At 49.5% G+C, this 25,539-nt stretch overlaps 1 protein-coding gene across 1 annotated transcript; it reads right to left on the reverse strand.

Annotated features, from left to right (window-relative positions):
• Window positions 1–641: 641 nt before the first annotated feature.
• Window positions 642–25,527, reverse strand: kdm6a (lysine (K)-specific demethylase 6A). Its single transcript, XM_037488034.2, has 30 exons — window positions 23,691–25,527; window positions 23,471–23,534; window positions 20,370–20,478; window positions 20,027–20,076; window positions 17,920–17,978; window positions 15,072–15,192; window positions 12,330–12,384; window positions 11,902–11,936; window positions 10,578–10,671; window positions 9,514–9,640; window positions 8,997–9,095; window positions 8,470–8,689; window positions 7,961–8,101; window positions 6,845–6,931; window positions 6,682–6,759; window positions 6,349–6,456; window positions 5,907–6,260; window positions 4,937–5,802; window positions 4,709–4,838; window positions 4,516–4,621; window positions 3,784–3,989; window positions 3,546–3,598; window positions 3,385–3,459; window positions 3,118–3,266; window positions 2,922–3,036; window positions 2,663–2,850; window positions 2,413–2,554; window positions 2,189–2,315; window positions 1,922–2,092; window positions 642–1,699 (listed from the first exon to the last, which is right to left on the reverse strand). Exons 1-30 carry the CDS (start codon window positions 23,858–23,860, stop codon window positions 1,667–1,669), a joined length of 4,332 nt encoding a protein of 1,443 aa, XP_037343931.2. The 5' UTR covers window positions 23,861–25,527; the 3' UTR covers window positions 642–1,666.
• Between the last annotated feature and the right edge of the window lie 12 nt (window positions 25,528–25,539).

Raw genomic sequence — 25,539 nt, forward strand, 5'->3', positions numbered from 1 at the left:
GACTGGGGGGGGGGGGGGTGATTCTTCTCATCAACGGCGGAAGAAGCGAAACACTTTCGGTTCCTCTTTTTCAAACGGACCGTTTTTTCAGACTTCCTCTTTTCATCTCCCGTCAATCGGGGCGTCGACGGCGTTTTCGTTTCAGCTCACAGGAGGCGCCACCGAGTCGGTGCACGTGTCCATTGGGGAACAATTTGCAGGAATTCCCAGAACAACCGGATGAGACTTTAGATCCATGAAGAAGAAGAAGAAGATTGAAGATGAAGAAGACAAATCTCGAGCAGCTTGGACCAGTAGAACTGCTTCCATAACGTGGCGCTCGTCTGCGACGTGCCATCTGCAACCTTCTCACGCGCCTCGCCGGCCCGGAACGTTTGCTTTTGGTTCGGATCCAGCAGCACCAGCAGCACGAGCACCAGCAGCAGCACCAGCAGGCCTCGGCTTCGTACATTTTCCGCCACATTAAAACACCGGCGTGGTATTTACCCGTGCTTTGCCGGGTTTGATGGTCGTACATCTGAGAGCAGCACCGTTTGGGGGGAAAGGCTCCTCAAGCAGGACAGCTGCACATTTAGACATTAAATATTTATATATATAATAATATATCATGGTGTAAAAACACGACGAGTGCAACGAGAGCAGCAGATGTAAATAAAGACAGTTCTTGTTTATTGACTCGTAAAACATCCTTCAAACAATAAACCCATTTGGAGGTGAAGGTCTCTGTACAACGCTGACTAAGCAGTTTGAAGTTGATAGAAAACGCACGAGGGGCCGGACTTAAAATCACGCGGCTCCTTCGGATTCAATGGCAGGGACGCTGGAAAAAAAAAACCCGACAGCATTCCATCAACAAATATCTTCAAGCAATAAATATGCATTTATAAATAGTGTAGATTTACATAAAAGAAAAAAAGAAAAAAAAGAAAGACAAATTAAAGTTCACTCTTTTGTGTGCAACCCTTTTTCTGTGTGACTTGGGTGTCTTCAGGATTTCCCCCCCCCCCCCGACAAAAAGCAATCAAAGTCTCAACGTAGTTCCAGCAAAATTAAATCAAAATACCTTAAAGAAAACACGAGGGTCGGTGGGGGGGGGGGGGGGGGGGGACGCCTCACTCAACTTTTCACATTACAAAAACGCTTTATATCTGGTTTCCTGACCACGGAGGACGAGGGGGGGGGGGGGGGCGGCTATGCTAACGACTCTTCTCATGGAGGGAGGGGGGCAAAGCGCTCGCGTCAAACTCGTGTACGGAACACAAAAATGCAAAAAGAAAAACCATCAAGTCAGTAGTCTCTGCGTGACATGTTGCCAGTTAAAACATCATATTTACAAAATTCTGCCTTTTTTCCTCTATTTTTTTCTTTTTTTTTTAAATTTTAATGTGTGATTTTGTGATGAGTCCATCTGGACCAGCAGTAGAACAGTCTGGTCTCCTCCTCCTCCTCCTCCTCCTCCTCCTCCCCCCGCCCCTTCCCCCAGGCCACCAGCACACCACTCAGGACTCGGGGGGGGGGGGGGGGCAGCTTGCATAGACACAGCTTTCACCCAGCTGCCTTGTGGGATTAGCTACAGAGCGCCGTTTGCTTCCTGAATATCAGAAAAGAAGAAGAGGTTTTCCGACTGAGTCCATTGTGGTTGCAACGGTCCTCAGAAGAAACAGTGTCAGCATCTAGAGGAAGAAGGCAGGGGACTCGCCTGTGGACGGACACACGGAGACAGGACTCAGGAAAACGCCAACGCGGAACGCAGAAGTCACAGAGGCAGTCCACAAGATTTCGTTGGAAACTATGGAATTGGGCTTAGAGTTTAGCTTTTATACAGCCACAACGATTGACAGACGGATGTGGAGTTAACGTATCCAAACAAAAACCTCGGGGGGACCGCGTCTCCAATCGTCTCCTCGGCGCTTGAACTTACCAGCGTGAACTGGTCGTAGACCTGCATGAGGTCCTCCACCTTGTGCTGCTCCAGCACCACAAAGTCGTCCAGGTTAGCGCTCCCCCTGCGGGCGCAGTCCTGGCAGTGCACCACGTACGTCTTCCTGCTGTTGCTCTCCGTGGTCACAAACAGCAAGTCGAACACCTCCACCTGGACCACGGGCACACACGTTTGTTGCCACACATGCAGAAGGGGGGGGGGGGGGGGGGGGGGGCTGGGGGTGCGTTTTAGGGTGCGTGGGCTCACCTCACAGATGCTGCAGTAGTGCGCCGGCTCGCTCTGGGTCCTCCCGTGCCACGCCAGCTCTTTCCCAGCAGCCAGCAGCAGATCCCGCTGCATCTGACACTGCTTCAGGGTCCGTAGCAAACAATACCTGACGTGCAGAAACACAGGCGTTGGGAGAGTTCAAAGGGGGGGGGGGGTGTGAGAGAGATAAACGTCTCATCCGATCAAGTTTTAGGAGTCCTCACTTGATCATCTCAAAGAGCCTGTGGTCCGACACTTTGATGTTCCGGGCCATGTTCCACGAGAGGTGGATCATGGGGACGATGGATTTGACGCTCTGCAGTTTGTTCCACTCGTACCGCTCCACCGCCAGCTTGTACTGGTGTGCTGGGGAGAAGGAAAAAGGGCACGTCAGCCAAACCACACCCTTTTATTTTCTCTTTAAAAGCCTGCTGACGCTTCGGAGGACGTGCATTTCCGTCTTCCTCTCCTCACCCGTGAGGGGTCCGACATTCCACGCGATGTTGTTGCACCAGCCGATGGCCTGGACCCAGTGGATGGTGCCCGTGTTGAGCCACACCAGGTCCCCGGGGCGCTGGATGAACCGGTACACGGGCACGTTGGTCTCGTACAGGTCCTCCAGGTTGGGCCACCAGGAGCCCATCAGGAAGTTGATGTTGTTCCTGCAACGAGGAGCGCGAGGTGAATTAATCCGTCGACTTCGGGGGGACGGACGGACGCAGAGACGTCGTACTTTTCACAGAAGTCGTTGATGACCCCCCAGTAGGACTCCGGCACCGCGAACCACTCGCAGTCCCCGGGGCCGATGTTGATGTTCACCGAACAGAAGTTGTTGTTCTCTTGGTGACCTGCAAGAGGAAAAAGGTTGCCGTCACCTCTTTTCTGTTGGTGTAGTGTGTGTGTGTGTGTGTGTGTGTGTGTGTGTGTACCTGGTGTCCGGCTCCCGGGGACCTTCATGTAGAGCTGGACGGTGTTCATGCCCAGGATGGTGTGTCCCACGTGGCTGAGCAGGTTACCGGCCGACACCACGCGGGCAAAGGCCGGCAGTTTGGACAACTCCTGAAGCTGCTGTTTCCACCTGTTGGTGTGAGAACGTTGCATTCCTTATTCCCCCGAGTACCGGGATCAAAAGCAGCACCGCGTGACGGTGTTCATGGTCTGATACGTTACAAACGGGTCAAGAACCGCTCACTCACTTCTTTTCATCAGAGAGGTCGATGTTGGTGCCAAACTTAATGTGTTTCAAAGACGCCTTCCTTCGCCGCGTCGCGCTGAGAAAACATCACAGGCAAATGTAACGAAACACCCGGAGGATTCAGATCCAAAAGAGGAGACGAGGAGGGGACGGAAAACTCACCTGTCAGCGGAACCGGCTTCCGTTTCAGACTCCTTCTTCTTCTCATTCTCCTCCTTTCACAGACAAAAAGGTGTCGGGGGAAGTATCAGTAACTTTAGATTCAAATTCAAATCAACAATATTTGAGGTCGTAAAATCTCTCTCTGATGATAAGACACACAGTTTTAAGCATATGGTTTAAATGCATTACTATGAGAGTGTGTGTGTGTGTGTGTGTGTGTTCCTCCCCCCCATCTCACCCGCAGAGACTCCTGGAAGGACGAGGCCTGGTACTGGGCGTACTTGATGACGGTGGTGTGGGAGCGGCTGCTCTCGCAGCGCCACATCTTCCTGCTGCCGCTGGGGTCCCAGTTCTCGTCTGTGGGCTGGGCCAACTGGGTCCGCACCTCCACCAGGTGGTCCGGGTTGGCCTCCACCAACGTCTTGGTGGAGAACAGGCCCAGATCTGGTGCACGGAGGAACGAGGAGGAAAGAGGAGGAACGAGGAGCCCAGGAAGGAGGGCAGTTAGAGGAAGAAGTATTAGTTTTAAAAGTTTCTTCTGCTTTCGTGTGACTGCCTTTTAAAAACTTTGGCTCTCCGCTCAAAACAAATATAAAAGGTGATGGTCAAACACCTGCAGTGCAGCAGGGTCAGGCTGTGTGACTCTATGTTTATTTTAACGCCTTGATAAACAAGCCAGGACTAATGTGCCAGATGAGGGCATTACACGACAGGCCGGCGGGTCATTTTCACAGCGGAGCAGACGTCGATGCAGAGCCAGAAGGTTCTCTCAACAGCAAAAACGTGCAGTAACACTTCCCGCTTGCAGGTGGTGCTGTTGTAACGCGCGTTAACATCCATCCACACTGCACTCCCATGATCGCTGAGACACGCCCACACGGGCCACGTGAGACTTGGAGCAGACGGCAACATCCAGCCGCACGCGCTCAAAGCGCCCCGTCACGTCACGCCCCCCCCCCCCACCCCTTACCGAGTTTGAGCGCTCCGGCCAGGCCTCTGATGACGGTCACCGGGTTGGAAGGGTTGGTGCAGAACTGGTGGAGGGGCGGAAAGAAGGCGTCCCTCTTGTTTTCCAGCTGTGCGCGAGAGGAGACATCGGAGCCGTCAGGAAAAACCACCAGAAGACGGCTCGAGTTTTAAATCAACCCGGCGGCCGCACTCACGTAAATGCTGGGCGTCGGGGGGTTGAGTTTGTCCTTTGGCAGCGGAGGAGAGGGCGGGCGGGGGGGCCTCGGCGGGGGACACTTGTCCAGCAGGATGCTGCTCGTCGACAGGCCGTTCTTTCCCAGGTTCCTGCAGCCCACAGCGGAGGGAAGAGGTCAAACAGCTGATTGATCCGGGCTTACAATCCGGGGTGCATGGTTGAATACCGGAGGATGCCTCTTTCTTACCGGCAGGCTTTGAGCACCTCGCTGGAGCTCGGGTAGATGGACACCGAGGACCAGGGGGCGAGAGCAGCGGGGACGCTGCGTCTCTGCGCTCCCCCGGCGGGGGGCTCCTCCCTCTCCGGGCTGCGGGAGTCCTCGGGGCCCTTCCCGTTGACCGCGGGCCCCCGGCTGTTGGAGCTGGACGGGCTGTTAAGGCAGGAGAGGCTTGTGGTGGCGTGCGGGTCTGCTGAGCGCGGGGAGGGAGCGGCGGCGGACAGAAGCGGCGACGAAGACGGCGCCGACTGCTGCTGCTGCTGCTGCTCCCCGTGGAGACCCGGGTGGACGTTGTTGACCTTCTCCGAGGAAGGCCCTCCGTGGTTACTGGTCGCATTGGCTTTTCCCTTTAGCAAGGCTGAGAGCTTAGGATTGTCTGAAGCGAGCACGCCGGGGGCGGGGGAGGCGGGCTGAGACAGGCTGGCGGAGCGATCTGTCACCCGCGGCTGGACGTGATTAGTCGATCCCTGCGGCGGGGTGGCGGCGCCGGGGCTTTGGGGCGTCCCTGCGCGATGCCTGGCGGCGGCCTCCGGACCTGACGGCGAAGCGGCGGCGGCACCGTTGCTGCAGCTTTTGCCCCCCGAAGGCGTGGCGGCGTCTTTGGTGTGGACCCCTGAGGTAGTGGCGGCGTGGGGGGGCGAGGACAGGCGGTTGGGCGTGGTCTGGGGAGAGGTGGGGGACAAAGAGGAGGCCGAGGAGGAGGCAGTGCAGGAGGAATGTGCGACCTGATTCGGGATGCCGGAGGAAGAGAACGAGGTCTGAGGGGAGGCGGAGGAAGAGAAAGGGGGTTCTCCATTGGGACCCGCCGAATGTGAACCTGGACCTTTGTGAAGCCCCTGGAGCGAGAGGAAGAGCAGAGGAACACGCCATGAGCAGCCCGCTCAACAATCAACAAGGAAAACACCCCAATAAAACAAAAGCAGTATGAGAGGTGGGCCACCTGAGTGGTAGTGTTGCGCTGTTGGCTCCTCCAGCCCTCGTCGGCATTACTGGGACTACTGGCGGTGCTGCTGGTGCTGGCGGCCGTGCAGTTGTGAGGTAGAGAGTTCTGCTGCGGGTAAGGCACGTTTCCGTTGCTCGTGCCGCCACCTCCGGGTCCCAGGGGGGGGGTTTTGTCCGGACTCGAGGAACAGGATCCGTTGGCTGTGGGCTGGGCGACGCACGGGGGCCGGGGGCCCGTGTGGTTGAGGGGGGAGGCCCGGGGGAGGCCGCCCCGGTGGTGAGAGGACTCTGCCGGGGGGCCGTTGGGCAGGACGGTCCGCGGCAGGCCGCTCGCCGCCTGCTGCTGCTTCATCTGACGAAGAGGAGAAGCATTCAGACCAGGAGCTTCCTACATAGCTGCTGCTTGGCATGACCGTGTGTGTGTGTGTGTGTGTGTGTACCTGCTGCTGATGTTGCTGCATGACTGAGAACTGGTTCTCCAGCTGCTCCAGCATCTGCACCTGGGGGGGCTTGAGGGTCGCTCGATTCGTCCGCAGGTGATCCAGGAGCTGCGCATTAAAACCAACAGTCTGTTATTATAAGTGACCTTCACCATGACGGAGGGGATCCCACAGAGAAATGGAACCTTTCACAGTGCCAGACCAATTAAAAATACATGTGTGCTCCCAGTAAGTCACAAAAATAGGGTCCTAGTTGAAAAATACCAAAATGCAAGGTTTGTTCAAGCTAACTCTTCCTAAAAGACAAATGGAAATACTAAAACAAAAACCTACCTGAAGCTTCTGTGGCGTTAGGTACCAGCTGGGGATCTGCTCCTGATTGGGCCCGTTCGCCCACGAGTCCACTGCACCCTGTGAGCGAGACAAAACAATGTGGGCTACGTCTCGTCTGCGCGGCTGTCCCCCCCCCCCCGATGGCACCGTTAAAAAGCTCTACCTTAGCCGGGCTGGCGGTGCGTTTCCTCTTGGCAGGACTGGCCTGTGGGTCCGTGTGATTGGATTGGCCCCCCTCCCCTTTACAGGCCTAGCGAGCCAGCGAAGAGACAAAGCTTGTGAGGACGCGCTGGACTAACAATGGTAGCGGCGCTTTCTTGGAACAGCAGTAGTAAACTGCAGTTTGAAATGAGCCCTAACGTAGCACCAACAAACATTCATTCAGACGCCTCTGCACAGAGACATCGATAAACCCATTACCACAACAACATGCACAACAATTAGTGAATGTCTACTACTCTGAAAGAGGATCTTCACCTTAATCCGGTTGAAAGAGGCTGATTAAGGTATGCATGCTGTGATCACATGTGGCACGAGTGCAACATCAGTGGAGGTTTGTTTGGGAGGCGCAGACCTCGAGTTCTGGTTGTTTACACAATCTCATCATCCATTCCACCTGCATCGTACTTTTGGTTACGTTTCTCAATCACACCTCGAACTGCAACACCGAATGGGCTGAAAGTTATGTCACTAAAAATTTTCAGCTAGTGATGTTTTTTTTTGTCATCAAAAAGAGGATGAAGTCCATGTGAAAGCATGTGACACAAAAAAAACTGCATGAAAACAAATTGGACTAAATCAAACTGACATGTTGATGGTTGGCTCAGCCTTCAGATGGAATGTGCATGACTGAGATATGACACTTTTAAGAATTATTTTTCTATTTAAAAAATATATGCATCGTCTTTTCAGCATGCGTTTTTTTTTTTTTCAACCTTTCGGCTGGCTAGATACATTAGTCACAAGCTCCTTGTAGCTTTTTAATATCAACACTGGGAGGCAAAACAAAGTCCCACTAGACGCTAGGATTTTGCTTATTGTGGTATTGGCCTCGCTCAAATTCCTTCAGACCGTTTCCCCCGTTATCTTTTGGCCCGTTCAATTACGAAAAATACATAAATATCTCAATGCAACTATGCAAAACGGGGGTACCAGTAAAAAACGAATACGGCCCGACAGCTTGAGAGCGAGGCCTCCGCTTCAAAATAGTCCTTGTGAATGTTTTCCTTCAAGTAATTTCTAACAGGCTGTCGTCTCTCGCATGAAACTGGATTCTCACCTGCTGTGCTTGTGCAGTGCTCAGGGCCCCCTGCCTGGACGTGAGCTCAGCAGGAATGGGCAGGCTCCATGCCTCCTCAATACTAGGAAGCATTTTACCCTTATTCTGCAGACTACCTGGCTGTAGGTTACACAACTGAGCCTAGGAAAAATTGTGTAAGACACAAACTTTAGTTGGGAGCCGCTACAAAGACTGCTGCGTACTCGTAGCCGGTGCCTTTTGGTAACTGTATACAGAATATAACAGAAATGTTCAATGCCATGGGAGGTATGCTTTACAATTACAAGTGAGAAAAAATGTGTTTAAACACACCAATATGAATTAGCATTCATATGTTCGTGGTCAGAAAGCAAAATGACAAAAGCACAATCTGCATTTAAAAAGAAAAAAGCTGATTGCTTTGACAATAGAATCACAGCACAACAAGTACACAAACAACCCCAAAAATACAAAAATAACATCTCTCGACAGGGGCTTGGTTGATGGGTGTTGTGCCTGTAACGGCCTACCTGCAGCAGCTTGATGCGTTGGGTGAGCGCGGCGGTGTTGACGCAGGCCTTGCTGCGCGTGGCGTTGATGTAACACTTGATGGCGTCGTGCTGCTGGCCGCAGGATTCGTAGAGCGTGCCGAGGTCCATCCAGGCGGCCGCGTGGCTGTGGTCCAGTTGCACGGCACAGATGTAGGCCTGCAGAGCATCCATAGGCTGGTTCTGCTGCTGGTAGAGCACCCTGGAGGCCAAAGGGAGAGGGGGGGGGGGGGTTGTGTTATTCTGTTGCCATCTTCCAGGTATTTAGGTCTTTACATTTCCCTCGGAGGACCTACGCCCCCCATCATGCATCTATCTATAGTCTGGATCCCCTGCCGCTCGGTTCTCCTCCCTCTCCCTACGTCCCCCGTCGCACTGCAGCATCTCCGCGAGGCGCTTTGATGGCACCGGCGCTCCGAGCGCCGCTCAGCAGACAGGCTGCTATGAAGCCGGTGTGACCGGTTTAATTCATCCAAGTATGAAAATATACTACTTAGCCCTGTTCTTACCCTATGGAGCACCAGGTGTCAGCACTGGCCTCTGACTTATCAATGGACTGACGGTAGGAGATGAAGGCATCCTGCACCTTCCCAATGCTGGAGTAGCACCTGGAGGCGAGAAGATGGACAAAGGAAAAATGAAACAACATGAGAAATTAGAGACAAAAGAGTCTAAGGAAATGTGGACGTAGTTACCATGACCAATGCATTTTTAAGAACAAGCCAGGATGGAGCCGAACTAGAACTAAAGGAAAGGCGTGGATCTGATGGAGGGGGGGGGGGGGATTTGTACGCTCATCCATGCCAATGCCCGTGTGCTTCTGGGCTGCCTATCTGGCTGAAGGAGAAGCCGCTACAGACTGTACTCAGGCAGCAACTCACTCGGGAAGCCAAGATGATTATCAAAGCACACTGGCAGATGGCTTCGAGGAAAAAACAAACAGTCTAATGTGGACTCACGATACGTCCCCAGGCTCCGACAGGTTGGAGGCCAGCCCTGCAACACACACACACACGTGCGTCTTACCTGCCAAGAAAGTACCAGGACTGGCCAGAGTTGGGGTCTGCTTCTAAAGACTTCTGCAGACACTGGATGGCATAGCTGTCCTTGGTGGCTTTATCCCCCAGCTGCTCCACTGTGTGATGCATCCAGCCTGGGGGGGGGGGGGGGAGCGGAGAAAGAGATCAGGGGGGGGGGGGAGATTCTCCCAGAGTCAAACACGGCGGCTGGCTTTGCCGCACCTGAAGCCTAAGACACACACACACCATCTGCAGTGATGGGCAATCTACAGCTAACCAAACAAATCTCTCTGGCAGAGCGAGCCGAGCGAACCATAAACCTCCCTCGTTCTCCTCTACACCTGTGGCAAGCTCCACAGGTCGTCATGACAACCTCAGCAGGCTAGACTGGGAATGTCTTTTTACAATCGCTCGGGAGAGGGGGGAAAAAAAAAAAGAAAGGACATTTCTTCTTGTTTGCAACAGAAGAAAAACGTGTTAAAGGGGCGTTAATGTAACATTGCAGCAGCGACTACACATTCAAAGCCTTGACTTTGAGAGTGATCTTAAAGCTTCATTAGTCACACAAGCAACGACGTTCTTTCTGAGCGCACACGTCCAAGCGGCCTACAGCCACAGTGGGAGGTGATCAGCATAAATCAGCATTTAAAATGTTCAAAATAGGTGTTGAGGTTCAACCATTCTTGTGTAACACACTCCTGAGCCAAACACGGATTTCACATGTGCAGCAAAAATGTTTCTAATAGAACTTAATACTTTTTAAATTCTCTCCAATCGAACCAGTGGGACATGCAAAGCGACATTAATGTTCCCTTAACATGATGTTACAAAGCATTGGACTTTTCAGCCGTCACAAACGCGACATCTTTTTGCATTTCAGTGCATGTGTGTGTGTGTGTGTTTGTTTGTGCGCTCAGTGTGGGGGGGGGGAAGGGACCGAGACACAACAATGCCCTGTTGCAGCAGATGCACTAAAACCAGCACTTCGGAAGGGAAAAGAAGAAGATAAACAAAAACAAAAAACAGGTAAAAAGAAGATAAAAGTTTATTTGGGACATGAGGGACACTCACCAAGTTGTTGCAGTGTGGTCGCCTTCACCTGTGCAGGAAGGTTCTCCGTCTGCAGCAGACTTTCATACGCTTCTTTTGCCGCTGTGTGTTTCTTCTGCAGGAGGGAGAGCGAGAGCGAGAGAGGTGGTTGGAGCCAGACAGGGTCGGTGTGTTTTATGGTTCTATCTGGACAGACACAAAGAGTCTAAAGACCTCCTCACCCTCGTTATGGCCAGACACACACACACACACACACACACACACACACACACACACAGGAGGATCATTGTGAAAGGACAGGCCAGACGCAACACGTCTGGCAGGTTTATGTTTGTGTGTCCACCAAGGTAGACACTTTGTATTTTTGGGAAATCTGAGCCGGATGGTCGGAGGTGAACGCGCCGTTTGTTTTAACTTGATGACCTCGGGTCTGGACCCTTAAGTAGAGGTGTGTGTGTCGGCTGAATGTTCTTATCAGCTCAGACACAAGCCTCCTTAAAAAGCCATCCGCACACATCTCAGACCCTGACGCTTCAAACGCCCATGTGAGGGAACACACACACACACACACACACACACACACACACACACACACACCCCCCTTGTCTGGTCCTGATCTCTTCCTGTCTGAACACATTAAAAACACCTCTGGGTGAACACAGACACCAGGGCCACACAAATGGGAGGCTCTTAGCGGTTCCTTCCTGCTTAGGCGCACGCACACACTTTAATGACCATGAAACATCTGACATCAGATATCTGAAGCTTCATTCATTAGGGACAGTAAATCCTTCATCTTTAAGGCAAACTCCTGGTCCACACCAGATGTGCAGTAAAATTCACAGTTCCGCTCTCTGCCTGCTTCACAACGCGTCTGTTCTCAGGAACGAAGACGTCGTCTCTAAGAAAACAGAGGAAGCAGGTGGGCCCCGTGATTGACAGCGCGCCGCTATTTCATCCGAACGTGAAGGCATGACGTGAACTAAATACGTAGAGTTCAAACTTTACATCGACTCAAAAGAAAGATAACAGACGGGAGAGCAACAACGGCTCCAAACGCTCCTTCAACCAAAACAAAAAGACAACGATTGTGTCAAATCATAACCTGATTTAAAGAACACTTACTGCTTGGTCATAGAGGGCAAGAGGGGTCAAGATAAAGCAACGCCAATAAAGGGAAACACAATTAACGAAAACTGCGATATCCAAGCTATTAACACCATTTGGATTCAAAAGCATTTCATCAGCCTCATCAGGCCTTTAAGAGAAACGGGAGAGGATGCAATCTTTAAAACCTCACACTGCCCCAAATTCTTAAAGAAAGAAAAAGTAACCGTTCCCTTACCTGGATCTCATACAAATGAGCGATGTGGAACTGAACTGTGGAGAGAAAGAAGCAGAGAAGACAAGAGACGATATCACAAAGTCGCCCTGGTGGACCTCGGCGGGTACAGATTGCAAACAGTATGGAGCGCAGATGGGGCGGGGGGAGCGGGACCGTTTCCCCAGAGCGCACATGTAATGTGAAATCACAGTGTGCATGTGCAGCGCGCTCTGCAGATCGCTCTCCATGTCCCGTCTCCTTGGTAACACCCCCCCCCTTCCCCCCGTTCTTGGGAGCAGAGTGAGCAGCTGAGATGAAAGATTGCTCCGTAGGAATATTCCAGGGCTCCCTTCAATATGTGCCATCTTCCAGCAGGACAGCTGGTACTTCAAATCCAACAATTGCATCAACACAGCGGCGTACTGCTGGTTTCCTTCGGTGGGACTTACTTTCAGCTTTGGACAAAGTGCAGAGGTTGGAGTCGATCAAAGCCAGCTGAAAGTGCTGCAGACAGGTGGGGGGTGGGGGGGGGGGGGGGGGGGGAGAGAAAAAAAGGGATTTTATTATCAACATACATTAACCTTTAAGTGGTCATGCTGTGAGACTTCATACAGGTTAAAAGACTCGGAACATAAAATGTGGTTCAAATCCTCAAACTCCACTGAGGATCCACGAATGGACCCCCGCCGATCGTCACATGACCTCCAGCTGCTACCCCGCCATGGCAACCGCACGCGGCGTCGCCGGGTAGGACTGAGGCCTGAGGTCTGAATGTCTCCATCCCAGGGTCACCGAGCACATTACAGACAGACCTTGCCGACCCCCCCCCCCCCCAACCTCACCTCACCTCACCTCACCTCCCTTTAGGGCCACCGCTCAGCTCTGTTGGAGACAGGTTGCTGAGCCACCAGGGGGGGGGGGTGACCGCATGTTTCACCGTAGCGGCTCAGATTTCGATGGTGCTACCAGCGGATTAAAGAAAATAAATGATGTAATTCCCTGTAAAGGGCGTACTCAGGCACCCATAGGTGGCTTCAGGTTGACAGGTTCTTTCAGTGTTCCCCCCCCCTCTGAAGAAGTGCAATTAAAAAAAAAGTGACTATCCCCGTTCGGCCAACTAATACACACCCGACTGTCTTTGCTAGCTGCTAATTCCGGCGAAGCGATGCAGTTCATCACTTCATGCTTTTAAAGAGAAGCACCAGCGGCGCCTCTTATCTGGGTCAGCGGCGAGGCGGGAGCTGCACGCGAGAATCTAGCACACAGTCAGGGAACAGACTGTTCTGCTGGTGCCGCCCGTACTACGTGGGTCAGCTGTAGTGGATTTGTTTAGGGGTAGAAAAAGAGAAGAAAAGGAAATATGGTTGACCCCAGAGGCTTAATATCTGCTATCAATGCAGAGGCAAAAGAGCTGCACATGCGCAGGAGCAAACTCATTTTAAGCAGAGCAACGAGCCACGAAACAGAAACACTCATCAAGCCCAGAAGCCTAAATGTCAGAAACCACACAGACACACACACAGGTTACCTAGATGGCTGGCACACCCCACTCCTCCTGGAGACCCACTGCATGCTCCTGTAGATCTCTCCTATCCTTCCTATCCTTCACACTTGCTCTGCCACCAGGCAGATAATGCAGCAGGATTGTCAGCTTGGCGTTCCACCTCCCTCCCCATGTCTCGCCTTCTTCACTCTGTGTGTGTGTCTCTCTCTCTCTCTCTCTCTCTCTGCCCCCCCCCCCACCTCCTCTTCTCTTCCTCCTCCTCCTCCTCTTCTAACCCGGTGTCACAGATTACTATTCAGCAGACAGCTGCAGTGGCGAGTGCAGAGAGATGACACACAATACCTCAAAGCCGGAACAGGCAGCAGCGCGCACACACACACATCACTCCCCCCTCCCATCTTCTCCCCCGTATCTCACCTCCTTTCTCGGCTCTTCTCCGTGGCTACATGCCCCGCCAACTCATCACCTCACTAATATGCAGCGCACAAACGCACTGTAGCAGATCTAATTTCCTCTCTCACGGGCTGAAGCAGCAGCTCCATGTGACCACGTGCACGGCTCCCAATTAGTGTCACCTCTCCATCACTGCCTCTGAGCGATGGGAGGATGAAGAGAGCGAATCAGTCATAGAAGTCTCTACGATGCCTTCATCCCCGGCACTCGTCTTCTGCAGCAAACCGTCTCTGCCCCCCCCCAACCCCCCCTCCGCCACCACTCCCCTTTCTCACATTTCTCCCACCTTCATTCAGTCTGTGCTTCCCTTAACATGCACCCTCCCCTCCCTGTCGATATCTGGACAGTAATGTGTGCGTGTTTGTTTTTGTGTACGTGTGTGTGTGTGTGTGCGTGCATTTCTGGCAGCGAGCCAGGACCAGGAGAGGGGGGGGGGGGGGGGGGGGCATTCGCGACTGAGTGAGGACGTGCAGCACGTGCAGTCTGCTTAGCCCAATGCTGTACTACCTCCAGCAGTCCAACAGACACACAAACACAGCATCCCCCCCCCCCCCCCCCCCCCCGCAGGAACTACAGACGTTTTTGAAAGGATAAACAAATCAGGAACTGTTGAAAGCCACTGAAGCAGCTTTGCATAAATACAGAATCTAGAGATCACACAAATAGCTGGATCCGGTGTCTGTGACAATAGGACCAATTTATTCAATTCACAGTTCATGTGCTTTAGCCATCGGGGCGGGAATTTAATCCTGCTTGAAGCATTTTCTTGAAATTACAGATTTGGATCATGAACCATTCGACAGTCGCGTGCGGCGCCTGATAAGAACTCCTGTGACAGAATGTCTGGAGTAGCATGAAGTGCGGGATCCGATGGCAGTTTGTTCCCAAAGGTGAGCGGCACTCTGAGACAACAACAAGGTCCACAGGCTCCCCTCAGAGAGCCCCCCCTCACCCCCCATTACTGCGGGGCTGTGTGTGGCTCAGAGGTGTCAGGAGGTTTATCTCAGACAGACGGGACAGATGATCCACCAGCCTTTGTTAATCCCACGACTAGGGCGGTCAAGTCCGCTAAGGCCGGAAGGAAGGCTTCTAAGAAGTACACAAAGCAGACGGGCCCCGGTGGAAAATGATTCCACACGGACGCCGTGAAAGCTCGGAGGAAAAAAAGACCCAGCCCTGAAACTGAAACCATTATTCAAGATCCCACTTTGAGAATGCAAACATTTAGATTTACCTTTAAGCTCGACTCGTAGTCCGTGTTGACTTTAAACATGAGCCCCAGTCTCAGGTGGATCTCTTTAGATCTCGAGAAGCCGGGGTCGATGTAAAGCACCTCCTGGAACGCCTTGATGGCCCTGGAGAAACACAAATGAAAAACACAGGCGTTTAATGAAGCGACGTCCCCTCTGACAGAGATGATCCATTTCGTTACACCCGCTTGCCCCCCCCCCCCCCCCCCCCTGTTCTGCCACCGCCGCAACACAACTCCATGTTGTCAATGCGCTGCTCATTTGGGCAGTGGCTGTGCACAGCGGTAGCCTACGTAGACCTTAGTTGGCTGGTTGTGACAGGAGACCCCCGCTGTAGACGCCGCTGTCCCACCTTTGTCTCGCCTGCATCACAACATCGAACATTAATACCACAAACGATTAGCTGACAATTGCAATCACTTGCACCGAGGAGCCTTTGGCCACATTTACGCACGCACATTGTGAGGGCAGATCTGGTTCATTTACAAAAACAACCATGGGCCAGATATCTGGGTTTTAAGTTCTCATTTCACAGAGAATGAACGTACGCAGACTGAAACTGAATTTTACGTCGACACAAGCGGCGCTTTGGTGGTCTGTGTTCCATCAAAGCAGTCTGGCTTAACTGAAATGAGATGTCCAGACCTGGATTCAGAGGTACATTTTATCTCATGGTCTGCGTTACCCGTGAGCTAATTTTAGCTTCCCAGGATAAATGGACGGTTACTTCACAGCACAGAATCCCTGCCGCCTTGATTCGGGGCTTTTTCACAAGATAAGCCTATAACGGTGTTCATGGTGTCCTTCATTACAGGATGTGAAACCATCAGCGAGGTCAGAAATACATTCACCGCTGCAGTGCTTATTTTAACACGGGCCGATGATTGGCTCACCTCTTGCTGCCCATTCAAATACCGGTTACAGTGAGCCGGTGATTGGTGGGGAAACCGGACCAAAAAAAAGAAGAAAAAAAAACTCAAGCTAAAATAGAGGATCGGGGGTCTGCAGAGTACCTCTGGTACTGTGGCCTCAAAGAGAGCTTCAAAAGTCAGGCACACGGTAGATAAGCGCGACGGGGACTGCAATACAGCCCAACCCCCTCCCCTCTATTCCTGCCTCCCTCTTTATCTGGCTCCTCCCTCCCGTCCTCCTCCTCCTCTACGGCGTGCGGACACAAGACGAGCAGAGAGCGCCTCTCTCGCTCCTGGGGAGGAGGGCACCTGACGTGAGGCGCAGTTTGACAGCTCAGCATTCCTTCGGGGCCTCGGGGCGATGCTATGCCCTCCTCTTGAACCCAACTTGACCCCCACCTTAATACATTCCACAGGCCTCGTGAGGCCTTCAAGGTCGTGGATGGTGTAGCGGGGCAGCAGGAGAAGAACAGATGGGACAGTTACCTGATAAAAGTACTGGTGCTCAGGAAAATCTGACATTTACAGAATATTCAACAATAATAACTTTAATACCTGTCTCCTTAAAAAAATAACTATTATAAAGCCAATAGTGTGTCCATGAATATGAGACTAGATTACAAATCTTCCTCATTGAAGAGCTTGGGTTATGGTTAGGTGCTTTGCACAAACTAATTAAATGGTGAATGCGGCCTAAAATGTGCAGACTGCGCCCAATCCTGAGCCGTATACTAGGCTTCAAGCAGCAGCTATTGCTACAACCGATGCCATCAGTCCACGGTAAACACACAAAAACACGGGGTTAAATAGAAAACAGAAGAGGCAGCATTTGTACAATGAAAGTACAGCTCTAGTGAATCTCATGAAGCTCATGAAGTCAGAAGAAAAAGGAAGCAATGAATCTGTCGGAAGCAGTGACGTTACGCTCCCTATGGGACAGAGAGATAAGGATCACTGCACATGATGTGGTCCCACTGGGCCCCAGCTCGTCCCCAGTGGGAGGGGGGGGGGGGAAGCATACAAGCTTCAAAGAACATAGTCGGGAAAGCGAGTTGAATTGACCGCATCCTAAGTACCAAACAATATCATGTAAGCCTACTTAGACTATTTGGAGAGTTCCCACTTAGGCTTTGGATGGCTGAAAATGTCATCTTGACTTGGAGACAATCCCGTCCCCTGATCTCTCCTCCATCACATCTCCTCAGTCTATGAATGCAGCCTACAGCCAGGATAGAAATCCCACATGGTGCATGAGCTCCTTTGCAAGGTTTCAATTCTGCCACTCCACAAAACACAGAGTGCTGGAGTTTAACAACACGTGTTTCAAGAGTCAAACGGAAACAGGACTTTACCATGAACTGGTTCACTTGTTCCCCTGCAGATGACCCCCCCCCCACACCCAGCTGAACACATGAAAACAATCAATGTGTTAAATCAAGAGGACGAGGACGAGCCTCCAGCACAACAACAGCTCCACATGTGTCGTTTTAGGATATAGCATCTTGTAAGCTAGTTCTCAAAGAACTGTGTTGTGTTTTTACCATTTAAACATAAAAAGCTCACTCTGCCTCTTGAATGGTTGACTGCTAGTTCAGCCTCGAAGGTTTGAAAACCAGTGAAACAAACACAAGTGCCTACAGTTCTACAGTTGAGAGCTTCAGTTATTTCAAGGAAGCAAGGCTATACGTTTCCCCCTGTTTACAGTCTTTGTGCTAAGCTAGGCTAACACAATCGCTACCGAACACACACACACACACACACACACACACACACAGATGAAAGGATGATATCAATGGTCTCACCCAAAGAATGTCAGTATTTCTTTAAGTTAAACTGATTTTTTTGATTTCCAAAGACCATAATCATGGTAAAAGTGGCGGGCGCCATGCATGCAATGAGTTTTATTTTAAAAAGGACTTACCACTGAAATGCGTTGTGATGGAAGTAAACCATGCCAAGGCCATATAAAAAGGCAGCATTCTGGGAAAATAAAGTATTGGAAAATGGTTACAAACAGAAGAATAAAACCTCTTTAGCACACTGTAATAGTTATGGTTCGTAACGTGGTATGGAGCTGACAGCTGGCAGTTAGAATTGCGATTGTATGGCATAGTCATATAGCTAGTCATATTGTCCAATATATCTGCAGCAATAAAGGTCTACGCCGGACATAACACATTCAGTCAGTCATTTCTTTGCTAGATAAACATACACACAACACCATACAGCAAGTTGGAAATTCATGAATTACTTTCTAGCAGAAGAAGCCCCTTCAACGCAAAACCTGCTAGCCATGCTAGTTATTAGCTTCCTCTTCGCTCAGATGTTTAAAAAAAACAACAATGTTTTAACCACACAGAAAGAAGTGGGCAGTACTGACCGGCACATGTGAAGTTATTCATGAAGTAGCAGAATTAAAAAGTATAATATCTTAGCTAAAAAGATCAACAATTAGCCAACACAACATCTCAATAGATCAATACAAAAAGGACATTGCCTTCTTCTTTCAAATATCTGTTAATTGTAATAGGTAATTTTATGAAGTGATCATTTGAGTCAGTATCCGCTGTGAGCTTCTTCCATGTCAAGCTGTGCCGCACACTCTAGTGTGTAGCAGTGCATTTGGGTTTGCCTTTTTACATTTCTTAATGAACTGAACAACCTGACAGCAAGCACAAAACATCATATAAAGATTAGAGTGAGTTTAACCTCCACAGTCCTGCCCAATGAAAGCCCTGAGAGTAAAGAGACACTGAAAACACTGTTGCATCCATAATATAAGACAACCTCAGTCCTACCGTACACCCACAAAAGGTTTGCAGTTATCCCGACTCATTAGACATCTGCTCAGGTTAAAGGCGGCCAGGGCTTTGAAGGGATTTTATTATTAGGTCACAAATCCTCATCTGCCATTAAGTATGATGAAGCTGACATTTGTCCGGATCCAAATAGTCAATAAAAGCTAACAGTAAGATGTCACTCAATTAGTCTCAGCCAGATTAACGTCATGGGTGTACTGTATACCCCGAGGGATCCGAACTACTTTACCCCATACAAAAGGTCAGTTTGGGGAAACTCTAAAGAAAAAAAGAAGAGATAAAGACGATGTGACACAGCACATTACGCATTGAATGCTCTTTTCAAAAAGGCAGATCCCCGGTGTCGTACAGTCACCAGCTGTGAGCACATCTGGTTCCGCTCTGCTGGTTGGACCTCGGTAGCTTCAATGAGACGCGCAGCTTGCATGGCCACGTCAACAAGCAAAGCACCGCTAACTAGCTGTGCTAGACATCTAGCTGCAACGATAGTATGATTTTCTACAATGACTTGATACCAAATCATAACACAGATCAGCCATCCTCTGTGGATCAGAGGGAATGCAAAAGGATTCAGATGAAACAAACCTATAAATGGGGCATCTATAAAATCGTTTCCCCCGTGACCTTTCGGGGTCTTTGCAGAAACGAGTTTCAAAGCAGCAGCGTCGGCGTATGAACATGTGACAGCATGCGAGAGAAACGAGAAGAGCCCGACACTCCACCTGTCAAATGAGCAGCAACTAGCAACCCGCCCAGTGAGGTCCATTCCTGGGTCCGCATTCACCGTTTCACCCAAGCTGCCTCAGAGACAGTCACTCCCCGGGGGCTCTTGTTTGCCGGTAACCTGAAGAACCCCGCTCCCTGCACCACGTGTGCCACATGTGGAGCCCTAACACAACAGATTAACGGCCACTCTCGTGCACATGATGCACACAGCCTCTCCGCGGCCTTACATGCACTCAACGCTGCGACACAACACACAGAGCCGGGGCCGCCAAGCTGCCCGAGCTTCTTGTGCGCTAAACAGTCAAACTACCAGACAGGTAGTTGCTCTTACAGGTTTTATTCCAGTGGTTCCTTTTTCAGGACTTTGCGAATAAGTAAAATACGGTAAATATTGTTGCCGCAAAAACTGACTGCTCCAACTTGAAGACTCCGCACGCCAAGCAAAAACAGTGCCGCTAACATTGGATCTTTTACAGCACTCACCTTCCAGTAGTCGGGCTGTAAAGTGAAGTACCTCTGGTATGCAGATAATGCTGGGAAAATGGTGCGATGGATGAGAGAATGTGACAAAGAAAGAGGGAAAAACACAAGGAGATAATGAACAGTTAGTGGCAATGTTCGATGAACCAAAAAAAAAAAAAAAAAAAGGGCTTAGAAAAACAAAAACAACGGCACACATCAAATGACTCATGAAAAACAAGCTATCATTTATTTATTCATTTAGATCGCCAAGAAACCAATTTAAAATGTCTGTATTGATAAACCAAGCCAAACGATATCAAAGACCCCAAAACAGGCAGGAGGATTTGCACATGGAGACGCTCACCTTTAGAATAGTCCTCCAGCAGGAGGTTGAAGTGGCCCAGCTGGCAGAAAATGTCAGAGTCCACTTTCCCCTCTGCTTTGAGGATGAGGGCATCATAGCAGCTAACGGCCTAAACGAGACGGCAACACCAGCACAGCGTTAAAGGCGAGCTACACAGCTGCAAGGAATGATACAGATTTGCTGAAAGATCACGTGCACATTACACCAAAACCATCACAATCCATTTTGGAGGGTCGATATATTGCCGACAGCTTGGGTTTGTTGGGAGGTTTGCGGCAGACGACGCATTAACGAAAAAGATGCCTTTCCAAGTCTTCCAGGGCTTTTGTGGATGGAACCAACTCAATGACCCAACTTGTCAGTCGGCATTTTAAACGACATCGAAACGAATGACTCTCTTTAGCGAGTGTGTGAGACACTAGAGAATAAATACAAGGAGTTGTGTTATCAAAACAGTCAGATAAGTGAACACCGAGTATTATTGTGTTGAATACAGCATCAGCATATACTATTCTTAATGAGTTTTAACCTGACAAACAAAAAAAAGGCACCAGGTCTGAAGTCCTAAAATCAAATGATTCAGATGTGTATTTGTCATTGAACTGTGACACATTATTTCTAGAACAGTTCTGTAGGTCCTTGCATCATTTCCTTGCACACTTCATTCAGTGGACGCCTACTTTTTAGCATCAAGAATGCTTGTAACGACGTCTGTGGTGGCAATGCAGGAATTATGTGACGAAGCAAAGATTGAGTCAATGTTGCCTATATTTACTTCTTGTTTTGAAGAAGTTGCAAGTAACACGTGGTCATTCTCGATGACACTGCAGCTCCATCTAGAATACACATCCATAAGCCATAAGAGCATACGAACAGTGATGGTCATTTGAAGCACATGTAGATGGGCAACGCTCTGTGCAGTAGACAAACTATTGCGTACTTTGACAAACAATGTGTGTTTGCAACAGTTTAAAGGTTGTTGACTGAGCATCTTTTCAATAAAGTGGACTTGGGTTCTTTTTAAATCAGAAAAATGCAGAAACATTTAGTGGACCTTTTTGCTTTGGGGGAACCACTTGCTTTGTGCACTGCAACAACATTTTTTTTAATCTTTATTAGTGACTTGAAATGCTTATCCTTATAAAACGTTTCTGTGTACCAGGGAACAAAATATTTGTAAATGGGGCTGGTGATAACACAGGAATAGATCATTCATCACTGAAAAGCCTGAGAAATCAAATTGAATGTATACACATCAATCATGCCTTTGTTTTAGGGGAATTAAGACTGCAAGTAGACAATGTTAGGACAAGTCTTTGGGTAGCGAATTCACTTCATGTTGGGATTTAACACATCATCAAGATTCTTGTAAGGAAAAGCAGATACAAAATGCCTTTTCCAAACACACACACTTCAATGCCACGCAGCAGATAACAGTGATGCATTATAACACACACACACACACACACACTAAGAGCTGGCCTTATGCCAAGCTTATGAATTTGTGCCACAGGGGTTAGCTGCACAGAGACTGTGTGATTCAGCAATTTTAACAATGCACTTGCCCCTATTCTCAGACTCTGCAACGTACGGTGTTGGGAAGGGACTCAAGTGAATGGATATTGTTGTGGACTCTGTGTCAGTTTACAGCGTAACTCATGCTAAACAAATACTGCCCCTTCCCCCATGTTCTAAAATGCAAGAGTCCAGAGATAATACTACGTAAAGGGAAGAAGGAATCAAAATGATTTAATGTGACACACACAATCAGAGCTCTGAATGTGAGGCTATCATATGGATGGGCCTGTCTGTACCGGTCAGGTATCCAGCAGAGTACCAGGACAATGACAACAGTACCATTATATAAAAAAAGGTAATAATGGCTGAGCGTGGGACGCCCTGGAGCCACATGTGGAAGAGGTCGGCGTACCGGTGGCAACATGTGGCTGCACCGTTAACTAACGGAGTGCCCCCCCCCCCCCCAGCTTCCGCTTTCTAACGGACCAGCTTTGTTTCACACACCGGACGCCGTCGTCGTGATATGGCGTTTGCAAATGGTGATTAGCCTAGCCACCGCTGCTAGTTAGCTACCATTACGTTTTGCTAGGTACCCCCCCCCCCCTCCCCCTGCAGTCTTGGGCCAATACACCCAGCAGTTATTTATTTTTGGGAAACCTTTAATAAAACACCCATGAACGTGTGTTTATTTGGACTCTCGCGACGTGCACGGCAGCAGTGTGAGTGTGTGAGTGTGTGTCCGCGGGTCGGAGGAGGGGAGGAAAACCCGCCGGGCAGCTAGCCGCTACATGCTACCAGCGCGAACCGACGCACAGCCCCACAACTCTCCGCGGCCGTTGGGTACGAGGGGACCGGTGGTTTGACGGGACACCGATGTGTGCACGTCAACTCAGCGTCCCTGCTCTCGTCCGGGACATGTGCGTTCGCCCTCCTCCCCGTGCCTCATTCATCCGGCTCTCGCGGAGCCACATGACACCGCCGGGTGACACGGTGCGAAGTCGTCACCGCGCGAGCCCTTTAGTTTAGCTCGACTCGTGCAGCAAATGCAACGAGCGAAGTAACAGCAGTCGCAACAACAGCGTGGCCCAAAGAGACTCACACCCGTGCACAGACTCGTGCCTCCCCATCGGGGCCCGTTGTGTTTACGAGGACATCAATGTGGTGGAAAAACACGTTTGCAACGGTCGATACGGAGCTATCACTTAGCATCGTACGCTCTCCTACAGACACCACCGACTTCTCTCTTTTTTTATTTAGCAATGTAGATATCCATTCCGCCCTGATATTCTGTCGTCTGGGCTCATTTAATATTGATAAGACCCACATTTATCGGAGCCGTTTTACCCCGTTTATTCATTGTGTGCATAACTCTTTTTTCCCCCCACAGTTAATGCTGGTTCAGCTTTTAAGTTGTGTACATTGAATCTTGTGTGTGTGTGTCGCTGCTAGCCGTGTAGCAAGAGAGACGTCGGGGAAGGCGGGGGGGGGGGTCCGTGCCACTTATTTCAGGGGGGAGGATATGCACTAATCAGAGGCGATAACCGTGAGAGCAGACTGTGTTCATATTCCGTGGCATAAGTTACCTTTAACAGCAAGGCCTTCGTTCTGGCGCCATCTTCTTGAAGCCTATGAAATCCAAACAGTGAACTGCAAGTAGAGGACAGACAACACACAGGCGGTTCCGTGTTACTTGAGGGGGGGGGGGGGCAAGCCGCATTTGTTTATTTTAAACTGTGCGAAGAACGACACCCTTCGCCAAAATCTAGAGGTGGCTGAAACTGTTTACACGCAAGATCGTCTGACCTGTCGGTTCCGTCCAAGCGCTCTTTTTCTTGGGCTGTTAGCTTCGGAAAGTCCTCTTCGATATCGGTCGCTGTTCCCGACGCCATTTTCTCCTCGTCATTACCAGCAACGCCGAGACTCCGGGCAGCAGCAGATGCGGCGGCGGCGAGCGACACTCCGCACGATTTCATGGAAAATAAATGGGAGGCTCGACGGGACCGAGGAACTCCGGCGAAACGCAGTAACAACGAAAGTGTTGCACAGCTAACGTTATCCAGGACTAAAACGGGGCGTAGCGTAGTTCTTGCCAAATCCTCAAGGAAATGATCCCTCCAAGTTACCCCCCACGCTCCTCATTGTACATCAAAACACAGCGTGTATTCCAGTGCCAGTGTATGCATGAAGTTGATGTAATGTTGGGTTTTAGGAGTGAGGGTTACTTGGTAATGTGGCAAACTTCCCCAACCATCGGCTCAAAGTTGTTGTAATTGTGTCACATAGGCAAACGCACGCCGCCACTGTCGGAACGCCCTCCGTTCGCCGTGGCCAATCAGTGGCCGGCGTGTGCCGCCACGTGACTGTCTCAAGTTGATGTGTTGCGAGCACGCGGACGAACACGCGCACGTACACATCAACATGGGCTTCTCGAGGCCTGCGATTGGCTCGTAACGTTATATTATGATTACGTAACTGCATTTTAAAGCAAACCTATTGGTTGAAAAAGCTGTCGAGTAGGTTTGTTGCAACGTTGCATTGATTGATTGATAGATAACAACTATATTGTGTATCAGTAAATCAGGAAACGATTACTATATCATATTACTATACCCTATCAATTACTATGTTACAAAACTCATTTGCAAGGGAATTATTATACTATTAAAGAAGTTTTGCATACTGTCTGGTCAGTTACACATGATGTGATTCTTCAATTATAGTCCATTTTGGCCTAAACAATTGAACATAGTTAAGGTATATGTATTCTTATTTTATTTTTCCATCCGGTGAGGTAACACTTCCTGATATTGGCTGCGATGAAGAAGTTTTCTTGTATTTTATTGTAAAAGATCTAATGAAATTGTGCACAAATATGCTATAACATAAATTTGTTTATTTTTAGGAATTTAAAAAAAATTATTTTTCTTAGTACAACTGAGTTTTCCATTTCTATATGTTAATTGTAGAATTATAAATGCACAATTTTCAAAACTATAATATGTTGTGATTGTATTATTTTGTTGATTAATATGACTTGAGAATATGTGCTGTGATGAAGAATACATTTTATATGGAAAAGCTTGCATTTGTTGGAAATTGCAAAAATTAACATTTTATTTTAGATGGAGCATTCTTTAAAGAACATTGATTTTAATATAAATTTAATAGCAAGAGCCAGAAGTCGACGTTGCACTTGTCTGGATTGTTTCAGTTGCATAATTAAAGATTAACAAACTTAACTTCCGATTTCTATAAGGGACGACACTAAGAGAAAGGCCTCAAAATATAAAATTATTTTCTCGCTCTCCTGGATTCCATTATTTCAATTCTCATTAAAAAAAAGCTTCGACGGCAATACCTGCAGGACAGGTAGGAAGGTGGTGGGGCGAGGTGCTGTCCTCCTCCAGGTCCACGACCCATTCGTTTGCACACACAAGGTTCATTTCTGACCTTAGAGCCTGTGAAATGTGATCTAGCGTTTTCTGCTGAGGAAATATATATAAACAGGAAGCTAGTGTCGTAATAATAATAATAATAATAACTATTTATACAGCACTTTCGAAGATTTTATAATAAAAAAATTAAATAAATACAAACCCAAGCATGGGCTCCTCATTTGTTGGGAAAACAAAACAGAACATGCTGGAATGTG

Source organism: Pungitius pungitius, unplaced genomic scaffold, assembly GCF_949316345.1.
Source record: "Pungitius pungitius unplaced genomic scaffold, fPunPun2.1 scaffold_25, whole genome shotgun sequence".
Classification (NCBI taxonomy): Eukaryota; Metazoa; Chordata; class Actinopteri; order Perciformes; family Gasterosteidae; genus Pungitius; species Pungitius pungitius.